This window comes from Cavia porcellus, unplaced genomic scaffold (assembly GCF_034190915.1).
Source record: "Cavia porcellus strain 051 isolate PalLab524CR breed Dunkin Hartley unplaced genomic scaffold, mCavPor4.1 scaffold_2, whole genome shotgun sequence".
NCBI classification, from domain to species: Eukaryota; Metazoa; Chordata; class Mammalia; order Rodentia; family Caviidae; genus Cavia; species Cavia porcellus.
Window position 1 is genome coordinate 20,452,931 of NW_026947485.1, and position 14,974 is coordinate 20,467,904.

Below are 14,974 nucleotides of genomic sequence, written 5' to 3' on the forward strand. Positions count from 1 at the left end.
GGGGCAGTGAGACGGGGCCCAGGCAATTTTTTTCCTTTCTTTTTAAACTTTATAAAATTAAAATACCATAACAAAATAAGATAATAACATTAGTTAATATACTGTGTACCGTTATCTACAAAGTAGTTACTCAGAATACAAGGCATAACCCAAAAAGACTTACAAAAAAAAGCAATAAATGTCATCTTACAACTGAGCAGTCCCTGCCATTGAAATACTTCATGAGACACTGGGAAAGGGACAATCAGGCTCCCCCGCCAGATGCCAGGTCCTTTCTTTACCCTGTCCTTAGGAAAACTAGCATCTGGAACTGTATTTTCAGAGGAGGGCTTGAGAGAGTCACAGGTGAGTTAAGCTGCATGTCAGAGTGGACATTGACCTGCCTGCAGGGATGAAGCCACTTTTGCTTTTACTGCCTTGCCTTTTGCAAACAGGTGAGGTCCTCGCAGCAGGCAGCCTTTTTATAAGTCAGGCTGACGTGATGTGGACTTTGAAGTCTGGCTCCTTGACCTGAAGGAAATTCTGTTCTTAGAGCTTTCCCTGTCTTGTCTCCCATTTTCTCTGGTGGTCACTAATAGGAGGACCTCAGGAGCTTTGTAGAGTTAATGATTTCAAGAAAAAACATAGACAACAACAGCAAGTACTCAAAATCCACTGATGATGCTGGCCACAGTGAAAGAGGAAGGCTTTGAATGTGTTATTTACCGTGGGGAAATTAATAATGCCAAAAAGCTCAATTCAGACAAGGATCTGTCTAGGAACGTTAACCAAGGCAGCAGCTGATGATCTATATGCAGTGTATTATGTGGGCCACCACAACCGGGGACCAAAAAAGGTCCGCGGTGGCCGGTGATAGAGGATTTTCATCTAATAAAGAATATGAGATTAAATGTGTGGTGGAGAAGCTAAGACACGGTTGTAATTTTTGTTGGCAGACAGAATATAGTTAAAAGCTAAAGCCCCCTCCCCACCAGGAGCCAGGCCCTCTCACAGCTTTTCCCCAGTACCAGCGACCTCTGATCTCTGCCTCCTGACGGGATATCAGTGCCCTTTGTCCTTCCCCCAGGCCGCCTGTCCCCTGGTAGTGAGGAAGTGAAGCAGTTAAACCCAGTACTCTAGAAACTTTGGGAAAGCAAATGCTACAAGGCCAACTATCAGGGCTTCCTTAGAAGGACAGGTGTTTAGAGGATAGATGTTCTGTGAATGATCTTCACACTAACTGAGTCTTCGGGAGGACAAAGCTGGCTGCCAGGGATTCCCATGAGATCACACAGAAGTGTGAGGCAGGGTGAGAAGGGCGGTCTCCAACAAGGAACCCAAATTCCCTGCGATGTTTTCTGCACACTTTTCTCCACTGGTCGTGTACTCTTTGATTACTTTCCTGCCTCCTCTTACTCTGCAAAAGTCTGTAACAAGGTGGGATGAAAACTTTATTCTTTTGTGTGGGAACTCGTTTTGGTCTGTGCCCTTCTTGAGCGTTTTTGTGAGCATCCAATGGTCCTATTGGGTGAAAGAATCAAATAGCTGTTCTATACAAGACCAAGTTGGGAAAAAATGAAAGCAACAGCCTTCAGTTTAAGTACCTCCAAAAGGATTTATTTTTTAGAAAATCACAGCTTACTACAGTAGTGTACAGTATTGTTTTCATACACATATTCCTGAAGTCAATTTTAAAAATAAAAGACGGTTGTAACATTAACCATAATGTAATGAGCGTGCTGGCCAGTGCTTCTGCAGTCTTCTTCGGGCCCAGTCTCCAGGCCTGGCATGCAGCAAACAGCTTGCAGAATTTCCCCCACTACAGTTCAGTCTTCAGTAGCTTGAGGGCTTTCTTCATGTTGTCAAGCACTAAAAGTGGGAACAGAAAAAACAAGATGCCCTTAGGAATTGTATTAATAGATGTAGTAAGCTTCCAAACCTGGTTGCTCCAGTCATTATTCAGAATGTTTTTTAAGTATATAGGGTGACTATTTGATAATCTTGTAAATTTTTTCCCTAAAATTACATAACACGGTTTTGTGACAATCCAGTTCTCGTGAATTTATTCTTTCTCAGATCTGCCTTCTCCCAATTCCCTTTTCCAAAAAAAAAATCTATAAGCTCTATCAGGAGCAAACAGTTTTGGTTAATTTGGAATTGAATCTTAAATCATGTCCAGAACACATACTTGTGAAGTGTGTACAGCTACTGCAGAGTACTTTAGAAGTACGTGGAATGTAAACTACAAAAATAGCAAGCCAGTGCTTACATAGATAAATTCCTTTAGTCCTCACAAAAACTGTTAGCAGATCATTTTTAGATGGAGGAAAAAGGCTCAGGAGAGGTTGATGCGTTTGCTCAAGGTCACATGCTAAGAAGTAATGGAGTTACTGCTCCAGCACCCAGATTTCTACATCATTATCCCTGTGCAGCAGCAGTAATTGCTGGAAGGTATGTGATCTAGTGAAATAAGAGGCCCCTATGACACAGGCACTGAGCAGCTGTTCACTCAAGAATTACGCAAATACAGTATTCACGAATTGCTGCTAAACACGACACGATGGTATTTTGGGTGTAGACACTGCCTTTAAAGAGTTCAGTCTCACTAAGATGCATACACGGGCAGCAGTGGGATGGCTTCTCCTTGGCCTTGCAAGCTTTTACAGTGCGCATTGCCAATATGGACTCCGGGGAGCTTTCCTGCTGCCCAGCCCCGCCTCCTTCCCAGCAGAGTAACCTGCCTCAGTGCTGTCCAGGAGAAAATGCTACGGTGATGCTAACAATATCTGGTGTCCGTGTACTAACCACTTGGAATGTAGTTAGCAACCGAGAGACTTCAGTTTTCATTGTACTGAAAGTTAAATCGCCACCTGTGGCTACTGGCTAACATTGAACAGTAGGTTCTAGGTAGCTATGACAGTTGCTCGGAACTGGTTTCTAGGATAAAACCTAGTTTCCTTTCTGGAAGAGCATGGGTAATAGAAAAAAAGGAGATGGATCTTTTGCAAATGAGGGGACCAAGAGGTAGGGGAATGGATGGGCAGGGGAGGAGATGTGCTAATGGAAATAAAAATTAAAAAAAAAAAGATTAACGTGTCCCAGTTAGATGCATCCATCCATTTAAATTAGTGCCACCCCAGACACCCATCTCTTCCTCATTTGCAGTGGCTTGTTGGGTCATCTTGCCTGTTCATCTCTAAATTGAATAGCCCAGCAACAAGCTGGGCTAACTTTCACTTCTGTTATTTGAGGGCTTAAAGCATCAGACTGTGAAACCTCTTCCATTCAGGTCTGTATTTGTGTACCTGAGAGGAAACCCGAAATATAGGCAACGAAGTCACAGAATCCTCGGGTAAAAGATCTAAATAATTCATCCTCAGCTGAGATTAAAAAACAAAACAAAAATCCTGGGAGCAGTGTGTGATGTACCTGAGGACTCAGGTGAATGGGGTCAGCCTGTGTCTCTGGGGTCCCTGAGCGGTGAACTGTCCTATGACTGCAGTGAAAGCGATGCCCCACACACACCCACCCGCGTCGGAGCTGCCACTTACACAGAGCGGTGTCTGAAGGCTCATAGGCATAGAGTCGGTTTGAGTACCTGCCAGTGATGTCTGCTCGCACCGTCAGGGATGGGTCTGCAGAGAGAAAGGGGATGGATGTTTTGTTTTCAAGCACCTCTGTTGCGGGTGAAGCTTACACAGTAGCCATGGGGTGTGAGGGGAGCCCAGTGCAGCGCTCCACCTCAGCCACTGGCTACCCAGCCTTCACGGAGAGCAGGTAGTGTGGTGCTATTTGTTGGGAGAGGTCATGAGCCCTGCCATCTATCTAATGTGACTCCAAAAAGGACGCTGCCTGAAGGCCAGCTGACCATGCACCGAACCTCCTGAAACTGTGAGCCAAATTAAACTTCTTAAAGGTGTGGGTTGTGGTTATTGGATACTGAGTCCCAGTCATGGGACAGCTGATGAATACACAGTGCCCCTCACTACTCTTTTTAAATTTGTTGTGAAAAGAGACTTTAAAAATAGAGATGAAAGAGACTTCTGTTATGTGTATCTCCTCCATTTTGTTGTATATGGAATTTAAAGTTACATTCAGTGCACCCAAAGGGAAATAGGAAGCTAGAGGTATAGAGACTTGTCTTGTCTTGAGTGGGTGAATGAAGGGGCCTAGAACTTTATCCTAAAAAGAAGCTGAGGACATGTGAGAACCATCTGCCTATTTTGGCTTCATGGCATTTCTTGTAATCCTGGCTTTCTGGGAGGCTGAGTAGGAGAATCACAAGTTTGAGCCCAGCTTGGGCAACACAGTGACTTAGTAAGACTTTGTCTCAAAAAATAAGGGTTTGGGACATGGCTCAGTAAAAAGGGTTCAGTACCTAGTACTGAAAAACAAACCAAAAACCACCTGCATTTTTGCAGTGTGTCACTGGTACAGGAGGAGACTGTCTTGTCATTTTAGAATATCAGACTAAGACCAAAGGACCTAAGTTACCAGGAGCAGAGATTGTATTTGTTTTATTTTGTTTCAGACAAGTCCAGTCTGGCCTCTAACTCACAGTTTTCTTCCTGCCTCAGCCTCCCAAGTGCTGGGATTACAGTCCAGGCTCAGCTGTTTTTCAGGGAAGCTTTCAGGACTATACTTCTGCTTGGTGTGGAGGATACAAAGTAAAGTAATGTAATTTTAAACTCTGGCCTGTGGATCCCAACCCTGACTGCCCTGGAGTCACCTGGAGAGCTTTACAGGCCAAGCTGCATGCATCCCACCTGGGCTGTGAGGTACTAGGTTTCAGGTGTGGTGCGGGAGACACAGGGTTTAAAATCCTCCAAGTGACTTTGACCACAGCCCAAATGGAGAAGCCTTGAGCTATAAGAGCAAGTTGCAGAGGAGCTGGTGCTCGGACCCACAGGACAGACTGAGATGTCCTTGGCTGGGGAGACCACAAGAAGTCTCATGGGAAGCATGAGCAACCTGTGACTCTTCCCTTCAGTCAAGGTCATACTGCTCCCCAGGGCACAGGGCTGTGGGGCGTTTGCCTAGCATGAATGAAGCCCTGGATTGGGATTTGATCCCTAGCACTATGAAAAGAAAATCTAACATTCTAAACCCTGACAAAACCTCCCTCCCTCCCCTTACCTTGTTTTTCTCTTCCCTGTTTTATAAATGTAAGCTAAACTTTGCTGAACCACCTGGTGAACCATTTGCTTAGACTGAGCTCTGTTACTGACAGGCTTCACTGTAGATTTTTCTTAAATCAATATGACTTTGGTCAAAGCCAAGCTCTATACATACTGAGTCATTCAGCAAACACTGAGAGTCTACCAAAAGGTCATGCTGGGATTGTGATGGCAGACACAGGGACGATCTCTGCAATATTAATGAAATCATCCGCCAGCAAATGGAGAATTATAACCGAGGAGCATTTTACCGATGGCAGAGAGATGGTGCTTCCTTCTCAGATATGTTCATAGCAGAAGGGGAAAAGTGACAGACAGCCAATGAGAGGTCATGAGTGGAAACAGAAGTTCAGGTTCGCCTAATGAAATGCATTGTGAACTGGAAGGATGTCCCCTAACCTTGCTGGAGGCTGAGTGGTGCCCATGACTGTGGTGAAGTGGCGAGTGACACTGGAGAGGTGAGAGGAAGGAGGTGGCAGCATTTACATCTTCAGAATGTGGTGTACCTTATTGTCACCTTCACTTACCCACAAATAAAATCCTGGGGACGTACTGGCCATCCGGAGAGAGATGTTTGTCAGTTGTTTCATACTGAGAGTAAAAAATAGAAATAAAAAGCTTTTAGTTTGTTTACCTTGCAATTATTTTCTAGCTTACAAACAACAATGGGTATATTCATGGGGCCAGGGACCTAAGACAAGATGGGGAGAAAAGTTGGGTGCATGAAATAATAAAAAAAAAAATAGAGCAGAATATGCTGCAGAGCATAAGATAAAGAAAGCATGGAGCAAAAGCATTCGAGTGGGAAGAGCTGGGAAGGAATTAGGATGGCTCGGGGAAATAGCTGGATGAAGGAACAGGAGTGGCTGGAAATTCATGAAAAAAAGCAGAACATGCTTTTGTGGAAATTGTAGAAACAATTTTCTTGAGCATTCACTGATTAATTTTATTTAGGATTTGATTCAGCAAAACACAGTGCTTCTCTTTAGTGAGTACACAGGCTACTGAGAAACACAGGAGAAAACGCTGAGGACACAGTGGGTGAGATGTTACATGGGGGACATGGGGTGTCAGGTTCTTTGGGTGCTTAGAGCAGGCCATGATCTCAGCATGCTAAGTCCTGCACTTATGAATGAGTTCCATTTGGGAGGACATTCATTCAAAGTGAGTCTTATGCAACTTTGACACAAATGTACAATGTAAAGCATAAAAAACTAAATGCATGGTCTGTTCTCATCTTGGAAGTCTGCAGCTCCAGTGTGGGTAAATCAGGGACTCCCCTTAACATTTTCTGAAGAGGGTAAGGAAGAGAAGTAAAGTAACAATAGTAACCAGGTCTGTGGAAAAGGACATCCTTGCCAGGGAAGAGCATGTGCAAAGGCACGCAGCTAGAGGCTGTGGGCTTACTCCCGTGCATTAGGGTTGTGAGAGGGGGGTGGTGAGTAGCGCCCCACCAGGTTGTTGCAGGTCCCAGATCTTGCATGATTTTGTGCATCATGTCACAGGGTTTTCATTCAGAAATAGTTAAGAACCATTGGAAAGATGTTAGATGAGGCACCATGACTCTGACTCAGTCTTTTAACAATTACCCTGACAGTCATGTGAGATTAGATGGATTTTTTTTTAATAGGCAGAAAGTCATTGAATAGCATTGCAGTAAGCTAGGCAAAGTGAAAAAGATAGACACTAAAATTATGGTTGTGAGCTTATAAAGAAGTTACAGTAATATCCTGGGAGGCTGAGGCAGGAGGACTGCAAGTTGGAACACAGCCTGGGCAACTTAGTGGAGACTCTCAAAAAGTGGGTTGGAGTTGTAACTCAGTGCAAAAGGTCCTGGGTTCAATTCCCAGTAATGAGGTGAAAAAGAAGTGAGGACTTCTAGTGAAACAGAGAATAAAGAAAGATGAACTATTTGCAAAACCAAGCCAAGGATGACTGATTCAGTGTGGGATACACTGAGCTCAAGCTAATTATAAGACAGTGCAGCGTGGTTGGATAGACAGGCTGGAAGACATTACTGCGGAGAGATGGAAATCAGCCTGCAGCAGTCTAAGCAGGTGTGGATGGTGTCCACGGAGAGTGTAATGAAAAGTTGTCCAAGCAGAGATTTATCAAATCGCTGACGCTGAGGGGCAGAAAGAGGAAGGGGAGAGGAAAGACGCATTGGCTGCTCTTTGAAGAAGCTGGGTTGTGATGGGAAAGAGAGAAGCTTAGAGGGACAAGGCAAGGCAGAGTCATTTTTGTTCACTTTTAGAAGAAAATGGACCTCAGAGATATACCAAATAGAAAGAATGTGCAGAAAAAAAAAGGCTTGAACACAGGCGAGATGGAGCTGCTGAAGGAGAGTGGGAACACGAGGGTAAAGCCTGCGGGCTCCACGAGAGTCCCACGGCCAGGACGCTGTCCCTGTCAGGGAGCAGGCCAGGGACTGACCAGCCAGGACCGCAGGGAGGTCACACGGGGATGATGAACAGGAATGACAGCAGGAAAGTAATTTGCAAAATACGAGAGCCTTCCCGTTGTTAATGCAGCGTGGAATCTCCTGACCACAGGGCAGTCGTTTTCAGGCAAGAGAAGGTTATTAATTACTAAATAAAAACAGAGGCCACGTAGGGTCTTAAAAGACGAAATGTCTCCTTGTTTTCAATCTGTGAGATGGGCTATTTGGTACAGATCCCAGTTAATTCAGTGTAACTAAGATGCATTGAAAAAATGAATCATCTGTTTTATTTAATGAATTTGTGGTGAAACGTTAATGAGAAAAAATAAACTCACGACTAGATTGAGAAGCACAAACTGTTCTGCCAATTTCTGGATTTCCTTGTTTTCGGCAAACACTTTCTTTAAAGCTGTAATATAAAGAAAAATCTTTAAGCATCCATCTCCATGTAGTTAAAAGCCTAGTTTTCTGTTGTTTTGAGTCCAGTATGACACTTCTGCTTTGTCCTTTTAGGAACTGATTTGTGAAATGATATCTATGTCGTTGTCTAGCTCTGCTTTTTGCCATTCATTTGTTCATTCATTCACCCACTTACTTTTTTTCCAACCCATATTTATTGAATTTCTACTATGTGTTACACACAGTTTTATGCTCTCAGGAAAGTGGAGTAATAAAAAACACAGGCTTTTCCCATAGAGCTCAGATATCTGTGTGAAAGACGGACAATAAGAAACACACAAAAATTTAATAAGTGCAGGTGGAGAAACGTACTTCAAAGCAAAACAAAATGAGGCAAGAGGTTGAGGAGATGTGGGTTGGTGAGGGCTGATCTCTGACAAAGGACCCTGAAGTGAGCGTGTGGTCCACTTTGGGGCTAAATCATTAAACTTTGAGGGTCAGCTCACACTGGACAGAGAACTGCAAGAGCAACAGTGTTGAGGTGGGGAAAGCTTAGAGGTTTGCAGAGCAGCATTTGCTGATGTATTAGATGTGGAACATAAACTCAAGCAAGAGGTCCACGATGAATCCTATCTCATTTAAAATATTCCCACAAAATATGGAAATAACACAGTTATTTTAATATGTTTTCTTTTTTACTTAAAATATTCTTTTTTTTTTTTTTTTTTTTTTTTTTTTTTTTTGGTACCAGGGGTCACACTTACAGGCAAGCACTTGAGCCACTGAGCTAAATTCCCAGCCCTAACCTAAAATATTCTTCCTTATTTGTGTTAGTTTCTAACGATCCAAAGATGGGTGGGCCCTCCCTAAAAGTCTATAAAGGACGATTAGGAGAATAGCTTACCCTGACTGTGGGGGCATTCGTCCAAGTGATGGATAATCATCAGCGGTTTGTTGCTGTAAGAGCAAACGGATGGGGAGATTTCAGTGAGAGGACCTCGGGTGCAGCTCTCTGTCACTAGGTGGCGGTCTGGAGACCCCGGCGGAGAGCATGCACCTCCTTACCTCGTCTTGGATTTGTACAAGGCTTCTTCATAGGTCTGAGTCCAGATGAGTTGATCGCCCCAACCTAGAAAAGTAATGAATTTAAAACTATAATTTTAGGCCCACACCTGTTGAACAGTAATGAATGGTAAAGACCCAGGATAGGTACATACTCAATACCAAGGGGTGGGTGGGGGAAACCTCTAGAGAAACTAGAAATACTTGTAAATTGTGATAAATCTAGGAAGAACACATCCCAAAACACAGGGTAGACACTTCAGCACCGAGTCAGGAAACTTTTCCCAAATAAGCAGCACTTGGGAGCCAACAAGCAGCGGGGTCCCACCTCTGGAGAGGGTCTGGGGCAGTTTGGGTCGAGAGTCCTTCTTAGCTCCGGGCTTCACTGTGGTTTCCTTGGCCAGGGTGTAGGACAGGGCGACCAGGAGCAGGAAGGCTGACGCCGAAATTTTCTCCATGGCAGATCTATGTGGCACACAAACAACAAACTATCAGTGATCTTCGAGATCTGCAGACTGTATCTCCGTGTGGAATACGACAGAAAGGGGCTCTGTTGACGTCGTATGCATGAGATTAGAGTAGAAATCCACGTTCAGTGAAATTCTTCTAAGTATATATTCCGTGGATATTTGTCTACCACCAGCCTATGGGTGTGTCTGTCTCTTACCCTGTTTATCAGTGGATAATAGATTTACAAGAGAAACAGATACAATATAAGGAAATAACTCCTCAGATGGTCCTGCTCTTACAGCTGAGGAAATTCGTATCATAGATTTATATTTACAGCGTGTAATTCTGGAAGGTGAGTTCTTCCAAAAAGATTTTGATTCTCCATGGACCTTTTAGGCAGGCGGTCATAAGTATGCATTTTAGTGCACAGAAGTATTCTGTGACATTCATAGCACAGAGAACTAAGCCCCCACGGGATCTCCTTATTAAATTCATTTTTTCCTTCGGCTGTTCCACAGTTAACTACTAGGAAAAGCTGATGCGATGACTGCAAACAGGAGAGTGAAGTCCTGTGGGTAAGGACAGAGGAAGAGCTGGCCAAGCAAGATGTGCAGTAATCACTAGGGTTTTCCAAGGACTGTCACTTGAAAAGCTGGAGACTTGGGGTTCTGGTAAAGCCAAATAGTAAACTTGCTTAAAAGGAAATATGACACTATAGCATCTAATTCTAATATACATTTAGGTTTTGAATTAAGTCTAGTGAACTCTGTAAAGGAAGTAGGACGGACGATCATTGCTTAATACTCTTAAGAGTGAAGTTTCTTATGACCGCATAGTTTGAATGGGAATCTTTGCAAAGTATTTGATGATTAAAAAAAGGAAAACATTGCTAAGTCACCAAATCCAAGTGAAGCCTTATATTAAACCGTCCAATTGGATAGACCCAGCGTATAGCTCAGTGGCATGGTGCCTGCCTAGCAAGCAAAAAACAAAAACAAAAATAAAAAAACCCAAAAAACTGACCAATTCTTACCAAGACTTAGTATGCAGGCACAAAGTGTTTTACCCAGAAAAGACATACATGAAATGAAGGAGTATAGTTCCTTCATTTTCTACACTTCTAACATGTAGAAATGCCAGGAACAGTTTTTTAAATTTCTGCAAAAACAACTCATATGTACCACAAGTCAGTGAGATACAGCCTTTTTGGTTTGATGCTTTTTTTGGCAGGGCAAGGGTCTCGCCATATAGTTCAGACTGCCCCAGAACCTGTGGCAATCCTCCTGCCTCAGCTTCTGAAGTGCTGGGATTACAGACAAGTACTACTACATCTGGCTTTTATTTTTAATAATAAATCAAGAACTTTGGTGTGAGAAACCTGGATAATTCCTTTCCAGTGACAAATAGATCTACCTATTGTTACTTGCAACCTTTCTTCCCATCAATGGAGCACCCTTTGGGGAGTTCCCAAACAGCCCATCATCTTTCTATGAGTGGGACACGCTCCCCTAAGCACTAGAAAACACTAAACCTCTAGATTATTATATTCTGCAGACTCACTTCCCCAAACACATAAAAGACCCGATTCCCCAACCATGGTGTGTCTCAGTTCACTCTGCACTTGAATGCATCCTACATTTACCCTAATAAATTCTTCTCACATCTTTTTTAAAAAAATAAAAAGGAACTTTAATGTGAGAATTATACCTTTTGAACATTAGTTGGCTAAAAATATTTTATAGATTATTTTGATTTTATCAATGTTTAATATAGTATTTACTAATACCTACGTGTACATAAGAACATAATAGTAAGTTGGTAATAAAGTGCTTTTATTCAGCCCATTGACCATTCTTCTTGTATTTAAATAGCTATTAAAATAGCTATTTGTACAATAGCTCCCTGGGTTACAGGTTGTAACTATTGATATATTACATGTGTTTTATGGCCTGTAATATAACTCCTGCTGTACAAACATCCTGCTCTTTCATAACACGAAGAGATTCTACTCTGTGAGCTTGCTGCATAAACTCATTAGAACACTTTAATTTTGGAAGATACTGATAATTTAGAGACACGCACGCACACAACACACACACACTGACACTGTGACGTCTGCACTTTTCACGGTCGCTCTATCCCTTTCTTTTCTTTTTTTTTTTTTTTTTTTTTTTTAACTTTTTATCGGTACCATGGATCGAACTCACAACCGCCTGCTTGCAAGGCAGGTGCTTATGCCGCTGAGCTAAATCCCCAGCCCCCACTCTATCCCTTTCTTAACAAGGAGTGAACCTGCAGGAGGGCTCCGTGTCCCTGTTCCTTTGTGCTGCAGAAAAGTAATCAGCTTTCTTCTCTGCAAGCCTAGCCGGTGAGTTAGAAAATGGAAGCCACAAGCATTCTTTACACCCCAAGAGAAAGAAAACTGTTTCCTGATCTGCAATATATACCCTAAGGGAGCACCTGAGTTGTGTTCTCAAAGTTGAGAAGCCTGCTGGCTTTTGCTTTAGTTCGCTTTTGGGAGAGAAGCAGAACACAGAAGGTGACCAAGGCTCCTGGGCCCTGTCCCAGGCTGAAAACTAAGGAGTTGGCCCGGGCTCACACCTCTGGTTTCCTAAAAGGGAAGGGATCACTTTGAACCTGCTCAGGAATGTCAGGTTCTGCCAACTCCAGGCAAAAGAGGCCCCAGGAAGCTTTTGGAAAAAGTCCACTGTCCCCGCCCCAAATTCTGCCTGCCATCACCCTGGGAAACTTGCACTCCTGTTTGTTGTTGATCACCTGCAGCTTTACACAGCAATCAGAGGCCAAAGCTCACTCGAACAAGAGGCATTTGAGAGGCATAGCCGAGAGCCTTACCTGGATTCCCCACCCACCTGCCTGTGAGAGCGGTCAGGGAGCGGTCCCAGTCCAGAGTGTGCCCACAGCGCAGAGCCTCTCTATTTATGCACCAGGGCTCACCTCAATCCCACCCACTAATCCTGTATTCACGTGTTGCCTACTCGGAAGCAAGTGTCCCTTTTTCCAAGCAATTGTCTCCTCTGGATTAAGGAGTTCCTTGGTTTTTTTTAAACTAACATTGCAAAGGGCAATGCTTTTTCAGCATGCAGGTCTCTGTTTGTGAAAGCATATTACACAGAGGTTTGGAAAAATAGGCAGAGTGCCAAATCCAGGTAAGCTTTAAATGAGGACTTTTGATTTGCCTGAAGGCTGATTTGTCTTTATGTGATTGGATGAATGCACACAAGAGATGATTCAGAATTCCAACTCTTAGAGTCATATACCGGCCAGACTCTACTACCATGCAAATTGTTTTCCATGTTATACCACCTTCCTCTGGGAAGAAAAGCTCATTAACTGCAGGTATAAAAAGTATTAATCAAACACGCACAGAATGTTTCAAGACTGAGGAGATTATTGAAAACACACAGCTTGATACTATGAGCTTGTAATAATTGCCCTGCTGATGAATGTATGTAACAATTTCCCTCCAAACTGTTAAAAACATTTACACAGGTATTTTGTTTACTTAATGCTAAGCTTTTCTGCTAGACATGCAGGAAGCCATTTCCCTCTTTCCTATTAGCTTCTTTAGAAACTGATGCCTGAAACTTTATTTTTTTCACTCAAGATTATTTAACTGCTCACTGAAGATTTTAAGATAGGAACTCATATTTTCTGATAGAAAATATTGATCCCATGTTTTGTTCATGAAGTCATACTCAATCCTCAAAAGCTCAGATTGGACAATCCTTTAACGACGGGATGCAAAACCCTATAGAAACTAATTGCTAAAACGAGTTAAGAGCATAAATGTTTCAAAACTTGTTCAATTATGTGCATTTTTTCAATATAGCCTTGAATTCTGTGGAACAGTGATTCTCTACTAAATTTTCTTTCAATTCTGAAAGAGTTTGCAGTGATAATTTCCTTAAGAGTTGAACTGAAAACAATGATTTGAGCCAAGTCCTTAAAATTAAAAAGGCTCATATGTAGACCCGTAGTCAATTTAGCTCTTAGAATATTTGATTCAACCTCTCTTCATTTGGCAAGTAAAAAATGAAGATACCAAAAATTTAATGACTTTCTCAAGAGTCCACAACTAGTTTAGGATGTGTCTGGGACCAGAGCTCAGGGGTCTTTGAGTCTATGGTCTGTGGAAAGGGAAGACTGGACAGCATTTGCTGTCACAAGAGTCCACGCAGCATCCTGCCTTCACTGGATGATGGCAGAGTCGTCATTTAATGAACTTCATTGGGTGATGTCAGAGTTGTCATTTAACAAACTGTCATTTAATGAAAAGTACAGGTAGGAACTTTAGTTTTCCTATCTGTAAGCAGGGGGGAATATACATGCTGTCTTCACTTGTTAGTGAGACAGCGAATGAGAAGGCACATGCTTTGCTGTGTTGGTCTGTTAAGACTTTTATCACAGAATACCACTGGAAGGCGCAACAACAGAAACGCATTTTCTCTCAGTTCTGGAGGCTGGAAGACCAAGATGAATGTGGTGGCAGGATTAGTTTCTCCTGAGGCCTCTCTAGGGTTGTAGATGGCTATCTTCTCTGTGTCTTTACCTGTCCTCTGTATCTGTGTCCTAAATTCCTTTACTTATGAGAATACTACTCGCATGGGATTAGGACCTAACCTAAGAACCTATTTTAACTTGACTCCTCTAAGCACTATCTCTGATTACAGTCACAATTTGAGGGATTAGGGATTAGAATTTCAACATGTGAATGGGACATACAACTCAGGAAAAATATTTGATAATTAAAAAAATCTCAGGTTTGCCATAACTTTTTTTTAACCAGTACCAGGAATCGAACTCATGACCACATGCTTGCAAGGCAGGCACTTATGCCACTGAGCTAAATCCCCAGCATGGTTTACCATAATTAATTATAATGGTATATATAATGGTACTCCTGCACTGAATCTCATATAAGGAAAAAACTGTTATTTGTCATAGTGGCAAAGAAGGAGGAAATAATCATAGACCTACATACATTTTTGGTGGCCCTGACATCTGTGGCATATCTATTTTGATGGGAAGAAAATAGGATTTTGTTGATGGTACGAGTATCTATCCTAGCTCTGAGATAGGAGGGGGAGAAGTGTTTCTTGTAAACTATTAAACTCCATCATGCTTAACAGGGCTGTCACGTAATTAGCCTTTGGGATTTGCCTAATACAGTAAAAATACAATAATAGTAGGTACCTATTTTTAAAAATACCTGGATATGATTTCTCTGAGTAGGATTTGAAAATTCAGTATATAATGATTAGCAGGCAAAGCTAAGCTTGGTACCAATGACTCTAACAAAGGCTATGATGAAAAAGTTGTTACACTTTTGTGCTTTAAGCATCTGTGTTATCATAATTTTAAAGGCTTTTATTCAAGTGTATTTCTAAGTAGGTTATTTTCTATTAAATAAAATCTGGAGACTAAAATTAATGACTAGCAATTATTG

The 14,974-nt window shown here is 42.3% G+C and overlaps 1 protein-coding gene across 2 annotated transcripts; it reads right to left on the reverse strand.

Annotated features, from left to right (window-relative positions):
- Positions 1-1,574: 1,574 nt before the first annotated feature.
- Positions 1,575-12,510, reverse strand: Agr2 (anterior gradient 2, protein disulphide isomerase family member). Of its 2 annotated transcripts, none has more exons than XM_013152494.3 (8): positions 12,378-12,510; positions 9,386-9,522; positions 9,061-9,124; positions 8,900-8,952; positions 7,932-8,005; positions 5,684-5,747; positions 3,531-3,614; positions 1,575-1,848 (listed from the first exon to the last, which is right to left on the reverse strand). In XM_013152494.3, the coding sequence occupies exons 2-8, from the start codon at positions 9,513-9,515 to the stop codon at positions 1,799-1,801; spliced, it is 519 nt and encodes a 172-aa protein (XP_013007948.1). In that variant the 5' UTR covers positions 9,516-9,522; positions 12,378-12,510; the 3' UTR covers positions 1,575-1,798. The 2 variants fall into 2 exon arrangements, with proteins under 2 accessions (XP_013007948.1, XP_003469882.1); XM_003469834.3 differs by having other exon boundaries at positions 12,361-12,495.
- Between the last annotated feature and the right edge of the window lie 2,464 nt (positions 12,511-14,974).

What these genes read in the sequence shown, in the direction of transcription:
- Agr2 (XM_013152494.3), bottom strand. Translation starts at nt 9,515, where the DNA reads ATGGAGAAAATTTCGGCGTCAGCCTTCCTGCTCCTGGTCGCCCTGTCC. An exon ending in CGAATGCCCCCACAGTCAGG is followed by an intron (nt 8,006 to 8,899) that starts GTAAGCTATTCT and finishes TTTATATTACAG; the next exon opens with CTTTAAAGAAAGTGTTTGCC. An exon ending in GCCTTCAGACACCGCTCTGT is followed by an intron (nt 1,849 to 3,530) that starts GTAAGTGGCAGC and finishes TCCCACTTTTAG; the next exon opens with TGCTTGACAACATGAAGAAA.